This window comes from Aedes aegypti, chromosome 2 (assembly GCF_002204515.2).
Source record: "Aedes aegypti strain LVP_AGWG chromosome 2, AaegL5.0 Primary Assembly, whole genome shotgun sequence".
Classification (NCBI taxonomy): domain Eukaryota; kingdom Metazoa; phylum Arthropoda; class Insecta; order Diptera; family Culicidae; genus Aedes; species Aedes aegypti.
Window position 1 is genome coordinate 133,161,998 of NC_035108.1, and position 20,941 is coordinate 133,182,938.

General features: G+C 36.8%; 4 protein-coding genes across 4 annotated transcripts in view; 3 read left to right on the forward strand and 1 right to left on the reverse strand.

Moving 5' to 3' along the window:
• LOC5568134 overlaps positions 1-20,941 on the forward strand; it is a 64,294-nt gene that overhangs the window by 10,561 nt on the left and 32,792 nt on the right. The gene's annotated exons all lie outside the window — the stretch shown is intronic.
• Positions 693-1,941, reverse strand: LOC5568137 (serine protease easter). Its single transcript, XM_001652028.2, has 4 exons — positions 1,832-1,941; positions 1,510-1,771; positions 1,152-1,453; positions 693-1,086 (listed from the first exon to the last, which is right to left on the reverse strand). Exons 1-4 carry the CDS (start codon positions 1,896-1,898, stop codon positions 794-796), a joined length of 924 nt encoding a protein of 307 aa, XP_001652078.2. The 5' UTR covers positions 1,899-1,941; the 3' UTR covers positions 693-793.
• Positions 11,928-13,319, forward strand: LOC5568135 (serine protease easter). Its single transcript, XM_001652027.2, has 4 exons — positions 11,928-12,046; positions 12,112-12,361; positions 12,421-12,719; positions 12,782-13,319. The coding sequence occupies exons 1-4, from the start codon at positions 11,989-11,991 to the stop codon at positions 13,087-13,089; spliced, it is 915 nt and encodes a 304-aa protein (XP_001652077.1). The 5' UTR covers positions 11,928-11,988; the 3' UTR covers positions 13,090-13,319.
• LOC5568133 (venom protease) lies at positions 18,350-19,660 on the forward strand. Its single transcript, XM_001652025.2, has 4 exons — positions 18,350-18,483; positions 18,542-18,794; positions 18,857-19,158; positions 19,219-19,660. The coding sequence occupies exons 1-4, from the start codon at positions 18,423-18,425 to the stop codon at positions 19,611-19,613; spliced, it is 1,011 nt and encodes a 336-aa protein (XP_001652075.2). The 5' UTR covers positions 18,350-18,422; the 3' UTR covers positions 19,614-19,660.

Genomic DNA, 20,941 nt, shown 5'->3' on the forward strand with positions numbered 1-20,941 from the left:
ATATCATGAGTCAGATTGCCGTAACGCAATACACGCATTAGGTGTTTGTAGCTGATTGCTCGGAATCATGATTCAAATGCCAAAAATGCTGAGTCGCGCATAATAAAAAAAAAGTTCAAAATAGCATGGATTAAGATGCGAGCCAAGAACCTTCTGATTGTGAGCCACGTACTCTACCACTCAACCGCTTCGTCTTTTGAATTGAGAGTGATCGATACGAATAAGATGAAGCAAAGTGCGCCGCTTAGTGTTTTCACACTGGATGTTACGCTTATGAGGAATCATGATTATGACTCCAGGAACCATAATTTGTGATCCTGATATTATGACCTAACCAATTAATGAATTTCATGATTTGTAAATCATGTTGTGGGGATCAGATTTTTATCCGTGCAAACAGAACGCGTGCAGAATAACCGTTTCATTATCGCTAGACACGTTTTTTTCACAAACTGCACCAGCCGTTTCACTGTTTTCACAATCCGAATCTAGTAATATGCGGAGACGATAAAAACGTGACAGATAAATTTTCAACACATACGTTCGCACGCGCTGCCTACTGCGATCTGTCATAAAAATAGGTGCGCGAGAAATAGTTTAAAACTCGAATATTATTGTACAGCTACCTTAATAGTTTGAACTTTTTCAACTTACGCAATCGAAACATTTTGTTAGTTCCAAATTGAAGCTTCTCAATTTCAACGTAAACAATTCTACTTTATTTATTCAAGTTTCAACCGTAACACTCAGCACTCAGTGTAAGAAAGTTCTAACATTAAAATACGTTTCAAACCTATTTCATATTCTTTTGAATCCATTCAATGAAACTGCCCACTCTAGCGTATATACCAGGAACTCCATTAGTTCCACAGCCATAGCCCCAGCTGACCACTCCAAATTGATACCAGTATCCGTCTTTCTCGGCGGCCACCAAGCCACCACCGGAATCTCCTTGGCACGAATCTTTCCCTTCTTCACCACCAGCGCACATTTCCGAGTCGAGCACATTGGGATAATTGGCTCGACAGGTCTCCAAGTCAACACCGGGAAGATCAACCTCGAGCTTGTACCGGCTTCCATATACACCTTCAAATACGGATAATTGCTATAGCTGATGACTTCAATGAATTGAAGTTGTATGAATTACTTACCAGGTTCATCTTGACCCTTTTCCGTAGTACCCCATCCAACTGCCGTGAATGTCTTTCCGGAATCCTGACGATTACGAAACTCTTCCGCCAATGGGAGACACACTGGCGAAATATACTCTGTGAAAGTTACCGGTTTTGCCAACTTGATTAGGGCCATATCGTAATGAATGTTATCTGAATCGTAATCCTTATGTACGACATGACTTCCGACGTCAATATCAACAGCCTTATCAGCACAATTTTCTTCCTCATCACAATCTTCCTCACTCTCGATGTCCCACTCCCCTAGGCGAACTTTGGTACTGGAACATTAATTATCAATTATTTATTCGGACAACCCAAATGTCACCAATCTTACATTCGAATCCAACTGGGAACCTCTCGGAAACAGTGCGCTGCTGTCAGTACAAATCGATCCGATATCAGTGATCCTCCACAAGCATACATCACTTTTGAGCTGAATATCGGTTTTGCGATCAGTAGTGCCGCCCAGGGATAGGCATTGATAGCGGTTTTTGTTCCACCCAGTATGCGATCGGCCAGATTCACACCGCAGACTCCCGGTTCAGGAAGAGTGTAGTTCGCTTCATCTGCATTTGATCCTGACAATCCGAAAATACCTATGGAAAAATGTTATCACATTTAGGAAGTCGACTAAAAAGAAATAGTTCAATTACTACCAAAGGTGGTAAGTCCGAAGATGGGATCTGCTAACAGAATCGTAGAGATTAAAATAGCACCCAACATTTTGAAGTAACGGTCAGAACTAACGATTGTTCATGCAATTACAATATTTTATACATATTCTTATCGCCCATAGAAGGAAGAGCCTGCGGCGTTCAATAAAACAATCTAATACCTTGAGCCAAACAGTAAAGTATAATCATCATTCTGATCGTAATCTTAATGTTCCTATTTTACATTCGTTACAGGGACACTTGCGCAACACGGAACAAAACTTAAGATTTTTTTAGATTATCTGATTAAGGTTTCCAAATTACAGTTAGACTTCGTATAATTTGGGGATAATATAGGGTTCCGTTTTATTGGAATTTTGTAGCTTATGAGGTTTTGTCGAATTGGAAGTGTGATCAATTTAGTTCAATCGGATTAAGAGTAAGCTTTAGTGCTTCGTCAGACGTACCCCCAAGCAATCAAAATCCGGTGTCTACGATTAAACTTACTTTCAAGAACAAGAATAATCCAATTAGGTTTCGAGCGAAACTTCAGGCCACACAAAGTAATCAATGAAAACCTATTCAACTTAAAATAAACCCTGGCGTTTGGGATCACCAGAATCGCAAAATTTGAAGTTGTTTTTACCTTAGAGGGCACGAATGCCTCATATTTCGTTTTTGAATTGAACCATCCAGGTCTTCGTTACTCATGACGATCAACGATTTTTTAGTTGTAATTCAAAGCAGAATTCAAGCGTGAGCTAGTATAAGCGCTCAATTTCTATTCATCGATTTTCTCTTCTGTGAATAAAGGTGACAAGATGCAAATTTATCGACATGTTTCCACCTCAAGATAATTCGCGTTCTTTCGTAAAAAGGTTTTTTTTTTTTTTTTTTTATTAGTATCATTTTAAACATTGTTCTGTGTTATTAGACAACACTATCATGTTAATTTGGTAAAACAAATTTAAGATTTTATTAACATTTTGTTAACAACATATAACATTTCATATGCCGTAGCAGTTCAGATTTTTTACAGGTGAGTTGATTTCACCTGCTTATAAGAGAAAAAAAAATGCTTTTAATATACTTAACCTAACTTAACCTAAACATATAACGCATTAATCGTGGCAATAGAAGATTGTAACGATTTTTGCCTGAAATTATTTATTATTTTATTTGACATTTGTTCCAATGTTTCAACATTGGATATTCTATGTTACTCATTGGTACTATACCAGGGAGGAAGCCTCAGAATCATTTTCAACATTTTATTTTGAATTCTCTGCAGAGCTTTCTTCCTGGTATTACAACAGCTAGTCCATGTTGGTACAGCATACAACATGGCTGGCCTGAAAATTTGTTTGAATATCAAAAGCTTGTTCTTAAGACAAAGTTTTGATTTTCTATTAATAAGGGGATAAAGACATTTTACATATTTATTACATTTGGCTTGAATGCCCTCAATGTGACTTTTGAAAGTTAAATTCTTATCAAGCATGAGTCCTAGACACTCAACTTCATCTGACCAATTTATTGGAACCCCTCTCATCGTGACAACATGTCTACTTGAAGGTTTCAAATAAAGAGCTTTTGGTTTATGTGGGAATATTATTAGTTGAGTTTTGGAAGCATTTGGAGAAATCTTTTATTTTTGCAAGTATGAAGAAAAAATATCCAAACTTTTTTGCAATCGACTACAGATGACACGCAGGCTTCGACCTTTGGCGGAGAGGTCTGTGTCATCCGCAAACAAAGATTTTTGACATCCCTGAGGTAACTCAGGTAAGTCAGATGTGAAAATAATGTATAATATTGGTCCCAAAATGCTGCCTTGAGGAACACCAGCTCTCACAGGAAGTCTTTCAGATCTGGAGTTCTGATAATTAACCTGAAGTGTACGATTTGACAGATAACTTTGAATTATTCTAACAATGTATGTTGGAAAATTAAAGTTTTTTAATTTTACAATCAAACCTTCATGCCAAACACTGTCGAATGCTTTTTCTATGTCTAGAAGAGCAAGACCAGCAGAATAGCCTTCAGATTTGTTGGAATGGATCAAATTTGTTACACGTAAAAGTTGATGTGTGGTCGAATGTCCATGGCGGAATCCGAACTGTTCATTGGCAAAAATTGAATTTTCGTTGATGTGGGCCATCATTCTGTTCAAAATAACCTTTTCAAAAAGTTTACTGATGGAGGAAAGCAAATTGATTGGACGATAGCTAGAAGCTTCTGCGTGATTTTTGTCTGGTTTTAAAATTGGAACAACCTTAGCATTTTTTCGTTTGTCAGGAAAATATGCTAATTGAAAACATTAGTTAAATATATCAACTAGAAATGATAAGCCACTTTCTGGAAGTTTCTTGATGAGGATGTAGAAAATTCCATCATCGCCAGGAGCTTTCATATTTTTGAATTTTTTAATAATAGTTCTCACTTCTTCCAAATCAGTCTCCCAGGCATTTTCGAAAACGTTCTCTTGATTGAGAATATTTTCGAACTCCTGAGTAACTTCATTTTCAATTGGACTAGTAAGTTCCAAATTAAAATTGTGCGCACTTTCAAACTGCATAGCAAGTTTTTGAGCTTTTTCGCAATTAGTTAGTAATAATTTGTTTTCCTCTTTTAATGCCGGTATAGGCTTCTGAAGTTTTTTCAAGATTTTCGATAATTTCCAAAAGAGCTTAGAGCCAGGTTCCAATTGAGAAATTTTATTTTCAAAATTTTTGTTTCTTAATTGAGCAAAACGCTTTTTGATTTCTTTCTGCAAATCCTGCCATATAATTTTCATAGCAGGATCGCGATTGCGTTGAAATTGCCTTCTCCTCACGTTTTTAAGACGGATCAAGAGTTTAAGATCATCGTCTATAATCACGGATTCAAATTTTGGAATTGCAATGCTTCTGGCTTCAACAATGGAATTTGTTAAAGTTTCAAGAGCATTGTCAATATCAAGTTTAGTTTCTAAAGAAACGTTAACATCAAGATTAGAGTCAACTTACGTTTTATATATATTCCAGTCGGCTCGTAAATAATTGAAAGTGGAGCTGATAGGATTGAGAATCGCTTCTTGGGATATTTGAAATGTAACAGGGACATGGTCAGAATCAAAATCAGCATGAGTAATCAGTTGGCTACAAAGATGACTAGAGTCGGTTAAGACCAAATCAATCGTAGATGGATTTCTAGAAGAGGAAAAACATGTAGGGCTATCAGGGTATTGAATTGAGAAATATCATGAAGAGCACTCATCAAATAAAATTCTGCCGTTGGAATTACTTTGAGAAATATTCCATGACCGATGTTTGGCATTAAAGTCACCAATGACAAAAATTTTTGACTTATTGCGAGTCAATTTTCGCAAGTCAGTTTGGAGCAAATTAATTTGCTGTCCAGAGCATTGAAAAGGCAAATAGGCAGCTATGAAAGTATATTTACCAAACTGTGTTTCAACAGAATTACCTAAGGTTTCAAAAACTTTAGTTTCAAATGATGAAAACAGTTGATGTTTTATACGCCTATGAATGATGATTGCAACTCCCCCACATGCCCCATCAAGTCGATCATTACGATAAACAAAAAAGTTAGGATCTCTTTTGAGTTTAGATCCAGGTTTCAAATACGTTTCGGTAATAACTGCTATATGCACGTTATTAACCGTAAGAAAATTAAACAGCTCGTCCTCTTTACCATTCAGAGAACGAGCATTCCAATTTAAAATATTTAAATTATTATTTGGAGCCATTAGAAAAACGTAATCCAATAACAATTTGATTTGTAAATTTTACACCTACTTGGACTGCTTCAGTCATAGTGGTGGCTTTGAACATTGCATCAATCATTAGATTCAATTGTTCAGTTAGAAAATTAAAAACAGAGGCAGACATGTCATGTGATTTCCCATTAGAATTTCCGGTAGACGAAGAAGCGGAGTTACCTGTGGCGGTAGGGTTTTTCCATTTGATTTGAAACAAGTAGAATGGGTACCCATGGATCGAACAGGGGAGGAGTTCAAATTTCCTGCTACGATATCGGCAAAGGATTTACCGTGGGTAGATACATTCGAAATTGAAAGATTCGAACGGCTACCCGACGGATTAAAATTTGTTTGTGAATGAGCATGATTATGATCTTCCTGGTGGGTATGATTCCTAATCAAGCGATCGTTAACTGAAAATGAGCATTGTTCGATACTCTACCAGGCAAATTGCGGAAACGACCGATATCGTAACGGATATTATCTTTCATCTGCCTGGCACGAGTCTCAATGACCCTTTTGCGTGAAGGGCATTCCCAAAAGTTAGCTTTATGAGGGCCCTTGCAATTGGCATATTCAAACTTTCTGGTATCTTCTTTCACAGGACAGACGTCCTTAGCGTGAGAAGAACCTCCGCAAATCATGCATTTAACATCCATGCGACAATTTTTTGTACCATGACCCCACTTTTGGCACCGACGGCACTGAGTGGGGTTCTGGTAATTTCCTCCAGGTTTCTGGAAATGTTCCCATGTCACACGGACATCGAACATAAGTTTAGCTTTTTCTTAAGCTATAATATTATTTAGTTCTTTTTTGTTAAAGTGAATTAAATAATATTCTTGAGAAAGCCCTTTCCGAACAATGCCAGATTGGGTTCTCTTTTTCATAATGATTACTTGGACTGGGGAAAATCCAAGTAAATCATTTATTCCATTTTTGATCTCTTCAGGTGACTTATAGTCACTTGAGAGAACTTTCAAGACAACTTTGAACAAACGTTCAGTTTTGTCGTCATAAGTAAAAAAATTGTGCTTCTTCTCTTCAAGATGTCTGAGAAGAAGTTCACGATCTCTAAGAGTTTCCGGCAAAACGCGACAGTCTCCTTTCTTTGCGATTTGGAAGGAAACCTTGATTCCCCTAATGGAGTTCAAGATCTCCTGCCTAAATCCCCCAAATTCGGAACAACTGACCACGATAGGCGGTACTCTTTGCTTCCTCACTTGAATCAAAGAGCCTGGGCTAGAGGCTGCTTCGATTTGGTGTTCGGAAAATTTGTCTGGAGCATCGAACTAATTGCTCATTTCGATACAATTATTCATTTCACCCTTGGAAGAAAGTTCGCATTCCGGGGAAGCGTCCTTTCTTCCATGCTTGCCACGTGTAGTGACAGTTTTAAAACCCACTTTTTTGGAATTCAGAGATTCACCCTTCCTTTTGTTTGTTGTTGCAACCATGTTTAGTTTATAATCGGAAGAAGACGTGACCTTCGAGAGGTTTTTTCCCAAGACGGTGTCCAAGAAGGATTACTTTCGCCAACGGGTCCAACGAAAAATCAAAGGCACGGGTCCAAACAAGGATCGTAAAGGGATCAATAGTAGAAAAAGTAGTACTGAAAAGTACTGTTTTAGTAGCACTGAAAAGTACCGTTTTTAATTTTAGCACTGAAAAGTACTGTTTGTGTAGCACTGAAAAGTACTGATTTATTGCTTTAGGTAGTTTTTAAGAAAACTTCCAAGAGCAGAGAGAATTCGTGTACGCACAGCACGAAGGTACGATGCGCACTGCTCGTAAAAAGGTTGTTGTAAGTGAGTGTGTGGGGGGTTTAAAGAAACCCGATACAGCTCCGATTAGCTGAATGAATTTCCAAAAACTAAACAAATATCAATGAAGTTGTGTTATCTAATCATATCTTCTTATATTTGCTTACAGGGAGGGGCCGTAACATCTATGGCACCTCTGGTGCTCGCTAACTCCTACCAACCTTTCTTTAGCTATTTCTATGCTTATTGTTCACTCACATACATGCCAATGTTGCCACTTTTCTATCTGTACCGAAGGCTCAAAAATCTTTTATATCTGTACCATAGATTCTAAAAATCTGTACCACATCCAATAGAAATTGTTGAAAAAACTCTTAAAATCCTAATGAACTTGGAATTATAACATAGTTTTTATTGAAATATTAGTTCAATTATAGTTTTGTAAAAGTTAGTTCCAAATTTCACGATTTTTTGGATTTTGTGTCATAAAATTATCAATTCCAAAAATCTGTACCAATCTGTACTTTTTCGTGAAAATCTGTAATCTGTACCGTACAGAATCTGTAAAAAAACATAAAAAATCTGTACCTTTCCAGATAAATCTGTACTTGTGGCAACACTGATACATGCACATCTCTTCATCACGGTGCGAGGCCCCGTATTACTCGCAGCCTAAATACGTCTTCGCGCTGTCCTGCTGTGCTGCTCTCCATGCTGTCCCAAAGCTTCGAACCGCCGGTCGGCTTACCCTAGATCATAGAAAATGGATAAAAATGCTTCAACTAATATATTTTTAAGTGTTTTTCTCAAGAAAATCGTTAAAAACGTATAAAAACGTTTTTCGCTGTTTTCGTTGAAATTTTGTGCGATTTTCAAGATCATTTTTTAGGTCGATAAATAACCAAATTTGCAAAACTATCGCCGAGAGCCAACTTCTGCACTGTCATAGTTTGTATTACATGCAAAAAATATATTAAATTTGTCCTAAAACAGCTTATCGAAGGACCTAAACTTTAATCAACTCTGGGGACAAACTCTTATGTCGTATATGGAGAACCTTACAAATTATTCACAAAACCTTACAAATTCATCACAAATTTCATCTGGATCTTTCAGATTTTTGCAAAATGGAGCCTACAAAATCTGGAATATTCCAGACGAATCTGGAAGGTTGGCAACGCTGGTCCAAACTATTTTTTTTCAAGAGTAAAATTGTTCATTAGATTATAATTGTTTTAGATCATAGGATTTTATTCACCAAAACAGAAATGCATAGGGTGGGTGGTAGGTCATTTGGCATAAAGCTGTTTGGCATAATAGTCGTTTGGTATAATAGCCGTTTGGCATAATGATTTTGAAACCAAGCATTTCTTAAGATGACATTCGTTTTTACGTTTCTATTGTATCTTTCTGATGACATTAGGCTTGTTTTGGAGTCCATTGATACAAAATGACACTTTATAAGGCTATCCATGAGACAGCTGTGATCAGCTGTTTTTTTTGTTTACCATGAGATTTTGACGCTTCGCGGTTGGAGTACCGTTAGATTACAAAAGAAAATGTTAAGCTCTGATAACACTCGCATGTTTTGTTTACCCTTTCATTTCGGTTGCATGCACACTTTTAGCTGTCAGTCCTATCGTGGAAAGCACTCATGGATAGGCTTATTGAACAATCATATGCTCTTGAATAAACTAAAGCATATAAGGAAAGCTATTGCCAACAGTATTATTTATCCAGAAATTACCGGTCTTCCAAGTATCAATTCTTCTTTTAAGTTTCGCTATTGGAATAAATTTTTCACTGAATATTCTGATATATTTAGCACAAATTCACCCTTCTTTTAATCATTCTATGATGTTTTTCTAAATATGATGTTACCCTTAATTATAGGTATAAGAACTATTGATTCAAAATTTGAATAAATTTCATCTTCCTTTATGCATAGGCTGTTTTTTGAAGCTTTTTTTAAGATTTGTGATTCCTACTGACAAAAGGACGGCAATCGATAACATTAATCTGCTCAACTTATCAGTGAAAAGAGAATTCGTTTACTGCAGTTACTACGATGGGTTGTGCTTCGTTTCACCGAATGTCGTTTCACCGAATGCCAGTTTCCCGAATGCAAGTTCCCAGAATATCCTGTTTCCCCGCATAGCCTACTTCTCCGAAAAGTTTTTGGCACTCATAATTGTCGTAACTCTATACATTTCAGGGCGGTGAACAAACTAGCCATCTAATATACATCCTTCTTTATTTATTTGGCGGTTCTTTCGAGCTTTACCGTCCTCAGAGTTTTTGCCGACATGTGTATATCTGAGAATGACAGAATCAGGCAGATCAAGATGACTAACTGTATGTACAACTACCTTCTTTCAATTTCTTCTTTTTTCTTCTTTCTCGTTCACCATCCATCCACTGAGTTTGCCTATTTGAACTGCACCACTTTTCGGGGAACGGTTCATTCGGGGAAACTGGCTTTCGGGAAAACGACATTCGAGTAAAAGTAGCACAATCACTTCAATGATTCTGAACGCAATATTCGATGTCTTTTCGTTTTATTATGCCGTAATATTTTTTGCGTCCAATCTTCTATTGGTTTAATCATAAATTTGCCTTCTTTTAAAAATAGGCTGTTCTTAATATTTATACTGTTTTAAATTTTATTATTTAGTTAAACTAAATGTTAACCATTTTCATATTTTGCTGTTTTATAAATTCTTGCAAGACGTGCTGATAGTATGATAATTACTTTAGATCCTGCCAATATTCAACATATTTTTTTTTTGCAAACACATGATCCCCTTTCGAGTTATGCTGGAAAAAATTATTACAATCACAAATTATTCCTTCTTTCGATAATAGACGGTGTTTTTGATGTACACTTCCAAAGTTAAAGTTTACATTGAACCGTTCAAAAGTTTTGCCACAAATATTTTCTTTTAAAAATTGGTGATTCATTTTAGTTATGCTGCGAGAAGATTTTTTGCGTAGAGCCTTAAATCTTTTGAACGAAAAATAATCTCAAAATAAATACTTCCAAACTGGGACAGAGCTTGATCTGCAGAAGAATATTCTATTCTTTTATTAATAACTGCGAGTTTTCTTTGCCTATTTACTATTTTCAAATATGTATATCGGGATGTAAAGAAAATTATATTTTGAAAAGTTCTTCCGACAGACCCATCACGAGTTTTATTTAGTTATGATCTCTTATGTAACATCAATTTTGAAATTCATAGCTTGGAAATCAACAACTATGCCAAACGACCATTGTGCCTTACAGCCATTACGCCAAACGACTTTATGCCGAACGGCTTTATGCCAAATGACCTTATGCCAAACGGGGTACAATCTAGGGTCGAGAAGTATTTAGGCACTTCCATGGTCCCCTTTGACAAGGGGAGTGTTTCTCTGCCGAATCGTCTGAAACATTTCACAAAGAATCACTTTAATACGACGCATATTGTGGCCAAACATTAGTTTGTTAGCTTTAAAAAAAACCCTGCCGAAATCTGAATCACTTGCCAAGAATAGGATACAGCTCAATGAAACCGCACTTTCGGTTTTTGAGAATAAACAGTTCAATTAAAAATTGTTTTGGATCTCCACATAAATTCTATAATTTGACATAAACTAATGTTTGAGACAAGGTCTTTAAAGAATCTCACCTTATCGTAAACGTTTTGAAAGCTCTCACCACAAAAATATTGGATTAAATAACTTTAGGATAAAATCAGAAAGTATGTTTTTGAACAAAATTATTTCCATTTTGTTCCATGCAATGATAGTATGACCGAAAATTACAATTTTCACGTCTTCAAATTATAAATATCCTTACATGTTCCATTTCTCAATCGATCTCTGTATTATATGGCGTGCAAGATTATTACTCAAATAACACTCAAATCACTATGACATTTATGTCATTGGTGTTGAATTGAACTAGAAATCAAAGAAAACACAATTCGCCCCATTGGAAGTTTCATACATTCTTTACATTGTTCACAATATTACGGGTCGCCCACTATCATGGTTCAGTTCAATATGAAATACCTATGGGAATGAGTGTCTAATAATCGTGACTATGTGATCCGTAATAGTGGACACAATGTGTTACTTTTCAACGTGAACCTGATCCTTTAAGCGTAAATTAATTTGTTTGTAACTAAACAAAATAAAGGTTGCATCGCTATCAATTATTATTAAAACGGGGAAATCCCATCATTAAGTGCTACGAATCATTGGGGCCAGATAGCCGTAGCGGTAAACGCGCAGCTATTCAGCAAGACTAAGCTGAGGGTCGTGGGTTCGAATCCCACCGGTCGAGGATCTTTTCGGGTTGGAAATTTTCTCGACTTCCCAGGGCATAGAGTATCTTTGTACCTGCCACACGATATACACATGCAAAAATAGTCATTGGCACAGTAAGCTCTCAGTTAATAACTGTGGAAGTGCTCATAAGAACACTAAGCTGAGAAGCAGGCTCTGTCCCAGTGGGGATGTAACGCCAGAAAGAAGAAGAAGAAGAAGGTGCTATGAAGCTCTATAAAATATCCTGTTTCCTTGTTGGAAACTGATAATGCAGTAGAGTGTTTCATCGAACAGACTGCAGTTCATCCATACTCGAAATCATGTTACAAAGTTTGATTTTCATAACAGCGTGCATTGCCGTTGCAGTTTCAGCCCCAAGTAAGTGTTACCCTGTTGAACTGCAGCAATCAGCTTCCAACGAATTTACCTGTTGCATGCTTCAGCTTCCAATAGCACAGCATCAATTTGGGATGAATACAAACTCCCCGAACCGGGTGTGTGTGGAGTAAGCTTTACTGACCGGATCAGAGGTGGGGAAAAAACTGCACTCAATGCCTTTCCCTGGGCCGCCGTCCTTGGGGTCAAGTACAAGAATCGTGAACCTAACTTCATGTGTGGTGGATCCCTAATATCCGATAGATTCGTTTTGACTGCGGGACACTGCATGCGACGTTTTCTGTCCGGCGAAAGAGTGTGAGTCGTTCAATCTGCCAAGATGTCCAAGTAATTGATAGAAACTTGTCCATCCACAGTCTTATGGTGCGCCTCGGTGAGTGGGATATTGCAAGTGAGAACGATTGTGTGGAAGACCAGTGTTCCGATAGTCCGAGGGATTATGACGTAGACACTTTTTTGCAACATGAAGATTACACATCGGGTCCGACTCACAATGATATTGCTTTGGTAAAACTGGCAACCCGGGTCAAGTTCACCGAATTCATCAGTCCGGTTTGCCTGCCATTGACTGCTAAACTGAAAAGTAAAACGGAAGCCGGAAGAACGTTTACAATTGTAGGATGGGGAACAACCGAGACGGGTGTAGAACAGCCAGGTAAGTTATTCTCGAATCTACTTAAAAAGGATAATCGTAATTAAAAAAAAAACATAAACTAGGATACTACGCCAGTCGGTTCAAACTAAAAGTCGACATGCCCGGTCTGGACTGGAATACGTGCTACAGAAGAAACCCAAGATTGTGGAGTTCGGAACTGTGCGCTGGTAACGACACTGAGAAGCAGACTTGCGCTGGAGATTCTGGAGGAGGATTGACAATAGCCGAGAGAGATGGCTATTGGTATCAGTATGGAATAATCAGCTACGGATTCGGATGCGGAACGGTAGATTTCAAAGTATTCGTTCGAGTTGTTAGCTTTTTGCCGTGGATTAAGGAGAATATAAATCGATTGAGCGGATCGGATTGAAGATCAATTCACGTCCATTGATCAGTTTGAAATAATCGTGGATTTCCAATTATAACATTGATTTTCAATTTACGCCTTTAATAAAAAAAAGTCGCTGTGTTTTTTTATTTTAATCAAAAGTTCGTGGCCGAAGACTTAGGTATCATAAGTAAAGGAAAATAATTTGAATCTTATTGATAGTAGCTTATTGATAGAAAAGGACTTTCAAACAGGAATACACAAAAACTTGATCGATTTTTGAGTAGTTACTTTCCATGGGCGAAAAGCCACTTATTATTATTTTATTTATGTATTCGGTTTAATATTAATTAACTTGATAAAACCACGCCAACAATATTTTGACAATTTACTCGGTTTATGGACGCTTCTCTCCATCCTCAACTGCGACCCACGCTCTCCAGGTCCTGGTGCACCCAGCTGGCTGCACCCTAGGGATTCGTGGCGAGCACCACCTTCACAGGGCTGTTGTCCGGCATACTTGCAACATGCCCTGTCCAGCGTATCCTTTCAGCTTTAGCCACCTTCAGGATACTCTGGGTTCGCTGTAGAGTTGAGCGACCTCCTGGTTCATTCTTCGCCGCCACTCCTCTGGTAGCTATTCCGTTTCCCAGATTCTGACTTTCGCAAGCGCGAGTTACAGCTACGGGAAAACAATGAGCAAATAATTTTCAAAACTTTAACTTTAGTAAAACAAAGGCAGTAAACTTCGAAGTTTTTCGCAAAATTGGCACAATGAATTGAAATTTTAGCGAAGTTTAAAACTATTGATAAGACGCTAGTTACAGCTGACATTCCAATCAACCTCAGCTGAAGCTTTTGTTAGATTATTCTGTAATGTGTACATAATAATTGTTGCTTATCAGCTGTTGCCAGTGAATGATCCAGATAGAGCCAGAATTATTCTTTTGTAAGCTCAATAATAATGTAAGCATATAAGAGAAGAAGGTTGTAGGGATACCTGGGGTAAAATGCACCAGTTAAGAAAGATTTTCCGAAATGAAGACTAAACAACATGCATAAAGTGTTTTAATTAGGGTTATATATTTTTCAGGAGTACATAATAGTAGTTTACGCCACAAATTGCATAATAACGATTTTTACAGCAAGAGTAGTACATTTACGATAATTACGACGAGTGCTGTAAAAATCGAGTTCTGCAACGAGTTGCGTACAACAATTTTGAAATTTCGTAGAACACTACTTGAGGTTATCAGAAATCACATCTTGAGGCATGCACCATGATTCATTACGCAACTCAAAACAGTTGTGTAATGAAAAAGCGTTGCGTTATAGTCATAACGTAACTGCTTTCAGTTAAGTAATGACTATTACCTTTCTGCATTATTCAGTGCAGGAAAGTAGGCCATTTCATGACGGATTATCGTGATGAAAAACAGCCTATTACGATAAGAAATTGCAAAATAGTAGTTTACGGAACAAGTTACAGAATGATGATTTTTACAGCACGAGTCGTAAATTTATCCTACGAGGCTTGCCGAGCTTGATGTCAAAAACTACATATAATCCGACTAAAGTTAAGACAAACAACATTCATTTGCTCTAATAGAGCATTAATATCAAATCAACCTATGGTAATTAAAGGTTATTTGCTCAATTTTTGTCGTATTTTTTGCGAAGTTCGTTGTGTTGAAGAATGTTCTTTCCTTTGCAAATAATGTAGAATTCCAGAATCATGTTTGGTGTGATATGGATAGACATCTATAAACTTACAGTTTTAAACAAGGATTTAGACATGGTGTAAACCTGAATGTTCGGGAGGATGCTTGAAAGAAATACCTAACTAAAACAGATTTAATCATCGAAATTATGCTCATTTTGTTGGAATGATTGTATTTCAAGAGATACCGTCCACTCTCCATAACTCGATATTAAAGGGACCACTGACTCATAGAATTATCGAGTTATAGAACATATCGATACAAAAAATTCTCATATCGACATCGACTAATAGAAACATCGACTTATGGAGAGCACGATGTATAGAAATTTGTAACAGTGCCGAAAAATCCATCGAGTTATAGAGTTTATCGTGTTATAGAATATCGAGTTGTGGAGAGTCGACTGCATTTGGAAAAGAAATAAAAAATTTCACATAATTTGGCATTTTCTGCGGTATTCTTGAATTTAAATCATTTATTATTCCAATAAATATTGAATTATAAATAATTTCACAAACATATTTGGAATCAGGAAGCCAGCGGATTATTTAATACCGACATTTCCAACAGTATTGCTTACACCTTCAAAACTGTGTATATTTCTATATAAAACGATATGATGATCAATTTCGCCCCAATGTGTCATTTAAATTTTTTTTATATTAAAATTATTTTTATGATATGTCATATATTATTCCAATGAAAAGCGATTTTATAAACCGATAAAGATCAATGGAGTACTGGTTTTGCCGAAATTTATTTGACAATATTTGAATTCCAAAGGATAACACAACAGAAAATTGTGAAAAACTGATCGATTTGCCTCCGGATTACGGTATGTATAGTTGCTTTCAAAATTAACAATAATCCTTGATTTATTATTCAAGAGTTTATTTTAGGACTAAAACCACATTTGTAAGAAAATTTCGGTGAACCAATAAATCTCGCCGTTGTTCTTCTTTCCTGCGTTCAGTTATTTGGCATAAACAATATTAACAAAAATTAACATGAAAAAGGGTGATTATCAATTTCACCCGAAATAAGGGTAACAAAGTATGTTTAGGTTAATGCATCAGTGAGACAATTATTGATGTAATAATTAAATAAACAAGGAACATGTTATCCAGTAGGCATCTGTGAGGGTTTAGGGACAAAAGGCCGAAACGCAAAACGTCGAATCCGATAACGTCGAAAGGGACAAAACGTCGAAGAGACAAAACATCTGGGCTGGGGGGTGCGAACTGAAAATCAACAAGCAGCCAGGCTGCTGTCAAACTAAAATTTCCATAAAAATGATCAGAGTACGCCTAGAAATGTACATCACGACCGTACATTTCTAGGCGTACTCTGATAGACACGCTAAAAATTGTTTTACAATTTATGTAACACAAAGCCCGCCAACTGTTGAAGAATTGTTGTGCTTGGTCCAAATTATGCACAATTCTTGTACAACTGTTCAAAATATGTTTCTAACTCACATATGGGCAGAAACTTCCCGATTAAGTCTATTTATTGGGTTCATTTCCTGCATTGAACTGATGGAGCATTATTTGAAGTATTTTAAAAATGCATTTTGCATGTGGTTTCCTACGAGACAAGCAAACACCTAACGGTTAGCACTCGTGGAAAAGATTGTGTTCCTTTTGAACAACTTAATTCTTCGAGTCCGCACCCCCTGGGTCGAAAGCATTATTTTTGGAATTGGAAACAGCAAATTTTACAATTTTCATCAAAGTAAGCATGGAACAGATTTTCAGAAAAATGTCAATTTCACATCAATTTCTTACGAGACAAGAAACAGTGAGGCACTCGGAAAACAAATTCGCTGCACCTCTGGAAGATCATAACGCCAAATGAAAAAAATCTCAATAGCATTTTCGTCAACATTGAGTTGAGTTCAATTTTCAACATATCTTTCAATGCTCTTTCAGCTGTACCTAGGACAGGACGTGACAGCTCAACTAAGACTGCCCCGTTGTTTTTCAGCCAATAACCTTGACGATACAAAAGCCAGTGCTACCAGAATACTTTTTAGGAAACTCTTGTGAACAAATTCTAACATCAAGGCACATAATTTGGTTGTTTCTTGCACGCTCCATTTATTAAGTGCAATGGCGGTTGTAGGCTATTTTAAATTTCAGGTTTATTTTCAAAATCGGTGATATTTTCAGAGAAAATTGACCGCAATTCCACTATATATTTTTTTATCATTTTGGTAATGTAGGAGCATATGCGGTAGAGTTTAAATCGAACATAAAAAGAACTTAGAGCTGTACTTATGAGTTAATATTATTTGTTAAGAAAAATATGGAAGAAACAGCAATTCGAATTGCCCCATAATTAAAAGTATCCGTATATCAGTCCCACTACAGATTTTCGCATCGTTTAACACAAAAAAGAATCGTGTTTTGATCATCGCTATATTTTTATCGGAAAGATATCGTAGTGAAAAGCAAATTGTTGAGATTTGACGATCCTCTGGGATTTTTTAATATTCGTATAGAAAACCAGGTGGAAACTTTATTACTCATTAGGCATCTCAATGCCTAATTTTTACAGATGGGACTGACTTGCGACTCACGGTAGTGTACTGGTGGTGACTCTTAATTACAACACAATAGAATACAATAATCATCATTCACAAAAACCTTTTTTTTTTTTCTCTGAAAGTAAGCTTTAAACCTCAACGCAAAATCTGAACTGGATTCAGAAAATGTATAAAACTGTCCATTCACATAATAGCTTCTCGTAAACTTAACAATGGTTGAACATCTGAACGGTTCAACGAAAATTGAAAAAAAAAAATGAATTGCTATCTGGAATGTAGAGCCAAATGTTAGAAAATCAATATTGATTGTCGAAACCTAATGTGGCACAGAAAAATGGATAACTTCAGTATAATTGTAGCTCCCTTTATTCGGCAAAAAATCTCTCAGATAATAACTGTGGAAGTGCTCATAAGAACACTAAGCTGAGAAACAGTCTCTGTCCCAGTTGAAGCGGAGCACCAGATAGAAGAAGAAGAAGCTCCCTTTATCAACTTACATAATACATACTTTATACAGATCATAATAAGCAATCAACTTCTCCTCGAATTACGGTTTATCTCTATATGGATAGTTCTGGAACGAAGAAAAGAACCTGAAACATTCACCGGTGCTTGACTAAGCAGAGAGGCTGCAACAGAAAAGATATGGATTGTTTACCAACAAACATTATCATTTCCATTTCTTTGATATCTAATCTCTAAGATGTAGTCGGGCAATTCAATAAATGTTAACAAAACAATGTTTCTCAGATATTTCTTTCAATTTTTAATTGACAATTTGACAAATAATACTCTTGAATGTCACGGTATTCATATCACAAACTATCAATAATTTGAACACAATAACAATCTGATGAGTTCTGACAAGACATTGAATGCAATCAGCCGCAAAAAAGTAGATTTCCTAGTTGCATCTCACGTTTAGCTTGCACCCTTGAAAAACTAGTTTAAATAAACAGTGATTATTTCTGTCATGTAGGTTTTCCCCATCGGCTTAGATTTGATTCGATGCATTTAGTAGTGATAACGATCTTTCAGTATAAAAGAAGTAGTGTGATTTCTCTGCCATCAGTAGTGTAAGCAGATCAGTAGTTTGTGGACTCAGTATGGGATCAGTCACGTTGCTTTTGGTGCTGCTTGGAATTGCCGCTGTGCATTCTATTCCTGGTAGGTCGAAGACATAATCTTAATATGTTCTGGTTCATTGGATCTAATACCGTTTTAGCTTCTGATGGAGCGCGTTCAAGGCGTGATAGTCCTTCGTTGCCGGAGCCTGGCGTATGCGGTTTGAGTTTGGCAGATCGCATTGTAGGTGGAACTAGGACTGCCATCAATGCATATCCGTGGGCATCCTTGCTGATGGCCCAACATAAGGATGGTGGCCAAACAATTCCATTCTGTGGAGCCTCGTTGATCTCGGACCGTTTCGTCCTCTCTGCAGCTCACTGTTTCCCCGAACCGTCCGATAGTTTCATAATGTAAGATTTGACGTACCTAGGTTCACACAATTGCAAAATCATGAATGTTTTCAATTCCGCAGAGCAAAGGTTCGACTCGGTGAATGGGATATTCTGAGCAAAAAAGATTGCGAAGAAGATTACTGTTCAGATAATCCGATCGATGCAACAGTCGAGAGCTTCGAGATTCATAAGGACTACTCGGGTGAACCGGATTTCCACAATGACATTGCATTGGTCAAACTCGCGAATCCAGTCACCTTCACGGAGTTCATTTCACCGGTTTGTCTTCCGGCGGCGGAGAAATTTAGAACTAAATCTATTAGTGGACGAAAGTTTACCGCCGTTGGGTGGGGTGACATCAAGTATGATGCTAAAAACCGAGGTAAGTTTAGGAAATATGATATCCATGTAAGATATTTTAAACCGTACTATTCCAACGTAGATGTTCAAATTGGAAACCGATACAAGTTTGAGGTCAAACTTCCTGGAGTGGGCTTGGAATCGTGCCGCACATCTTATCCCAACCTGAAGGATACGGAAATGTGTGCTGGAAAGACCGGTAAGGACACTTGCCAGGGTGACTCCGGAGGTCCGCTATCGATTGCGGAGAATGACGGATACTGGTACCAGTATGGCGTGGTCAGCTATGGTTATGGATGCGGTTGGAGAGGTTATCCTGGTGTTTATACCCGAGTGACCAGTTTCATACCGTGGATTAAGGATACAATGAAAAAACTAAGCAAGACTACTGCAAAGCCAACTACCACCGAAAGCTCTTCAATTTCATCAGACTGGGAATATTTGATCCATATACTTAATAACATATATGTTGACTGAGAAAATGACTGTGCTAAGAAATAAAATATTTAGTAATATTTGACAAATGCCATAAGTTATTCAAACCATTCCCTGCCATTTCACAAATTAAATGTAAAATAGAAAAAGCTATTCAACTTTTTCAAGTAATGACACATTTTTAAGCTAATAAAATGCTGAAACATCTATTTATGTAATGCGTAATAGGTACGAAATAGTAGTTCACGCATCAAGGAGCAGAATGAAGATTTTTACAGTACATGTCGTCGAGGCTTGCCGAGTTGGATAATTACGACGAGTGCTTTAAAAAAGGAGGAATTTTGGGGTTTTATCTCTGTGGGGTTTTGATGAATATCTCGTAAGAGGTAGCACAGTATTACAGTGTATAGCCGAAATGATTGAGATAGGCAAAATTTTGTCTAAATTGAAATACTACTAACTTTATGAAAGGTAAATTAAATGAGATACATCCGGAAGCATTCAATGGTTAATTTGCTAGACCATGCATATTGGCCACCAGACCCCGGAGATGTTGCGGATTTTCCGAGGTCAGATCCAAATCATTTTTTTCTGTTGCTTTTATTTTTGTACTGTGATGTTTTATCGATGTTTATAATTTTCACACAGGCCCCAGAATTTCGGATGATAATAATTAAAAAAAAAAATATTTATATATATATATATATATATATATATATATATATATATATATATATATATATATATATATATATATATATATATATATATATATATATATATATATATATATATATATATATATATATATATATATATAGACAAAAATATACTTCATTCCAACGTGAAGCAATATCTTATAAATCAATTTGCTTTACTCTTATATTTACAAAAAAAAAACTCTCCAGCAGTTAAGTTATTTTTATTTTGCACATCAATAGTGGAAAAACCTCGCTTGAAGTAGACAGCACCAGTGTGGCGGTTTTGACTTCAGTGAATCGCGCGACAACCGAAAGGTTAAAAGTCCAGCTGTCGCTCAGTTGATTACCGCTAGAACCAGTCTGTTGTTGAGTACGATGAGCGCAATTATTATAACATCTTCGTTACAAAAAATACCATGGTATAAAAAAGCGTCAGTATCCTGGAAATCCGGATCCCAAAAATCGTATTTTCTGAAGAATGCAAAATATACTGTTTTAAACGGCTTTTCATAGAGCAACAAATTTACTGCATCATGGTTTCCCATATTTTTGAATGATACTTTGCTTGAAATAGCCCTACCAGAATTCACTGAAGAAATGCATACCGTTAAGTCACCAGTCACCGTGCGGCCTCCATTCACCGTGCACATATACAAATTCCTACAGATT

What these genes read in the sequence shown, in the direction of transcription:
- LOC5568137 (XM_001652028.2), bottom strand. Translation starts at nt 1,898, where the DNA reads ATGTTGGGTGCTATTTTAATCTCTACGATTCTGTTAGCAGATCCCATC. An exon ending in CTTCGGACTTACCACCTTTG is followed by an intron (nt 1,772 to 1,831) that starts GTAGTAATTGAA and finishes ATTTTTCCATAG; the next exon opens with GTATTTTCGGATTGTCAGGA. An exon ending in AAAGGGTCAAGATGAACCTG is followed by an intron (nt 1,087 to 1,151) that starts GTAAGTAATTCA and finishes CCGTATTTGAAG; the next exon opens with GTGTATATGGAAGCCGGTAC.
- LOC5568135 (XM_001652027.2), top strand. Translation starts at nt 11,989, where the DNA reads ATGTTACAAAGTTTGATTTTCATAACAGCGTGCATTGCCGTTGCAGTT. An exon ending in TTTCTGTCCGGCGAAAGAGT is followed by an intron (nt 12,362 to 12,420) that starts GTGAGTCGTTCA and finishes GTCCATCCACAG; the next exon opens with TCTTATGGTGCGCCTCGGTG. An exon ending in GACGGGTGTAGAACAGCCAG is followed by an intron (nt 12,720 to 12,781) that starts GTAAGTTATTCT and finishes AACATAAACTAG; the next exon opens with GATACTACGCCAGTCGGTTC.
- LOC5568133 (XM_001652025.2), top strand. Translation starts at nt 18,423, where the DNA reads ATGGGATCAGTCACGTTGCTTTTGGTGCTGCTTGGAATTGCCGCTGTG. An exon ending in CCGTCCGATAGTTTCATAAT is followed by an intron (nt 18,795 to 18,856) that starts GTAAGATTTGAC and finishes TCAATTCCGCAG; the next exon opens with AGCAAAGGTTCGACTCGGTG. An exon ending in GTATGATGCTAAAAACCGAG is followed by an intron (nt 19,159 to 19,218) that starts GTAAGTTTAGGA and finishes ATTCCAACGTAG; the next exon opens with ATGTTCAAATTGGAAACCGA.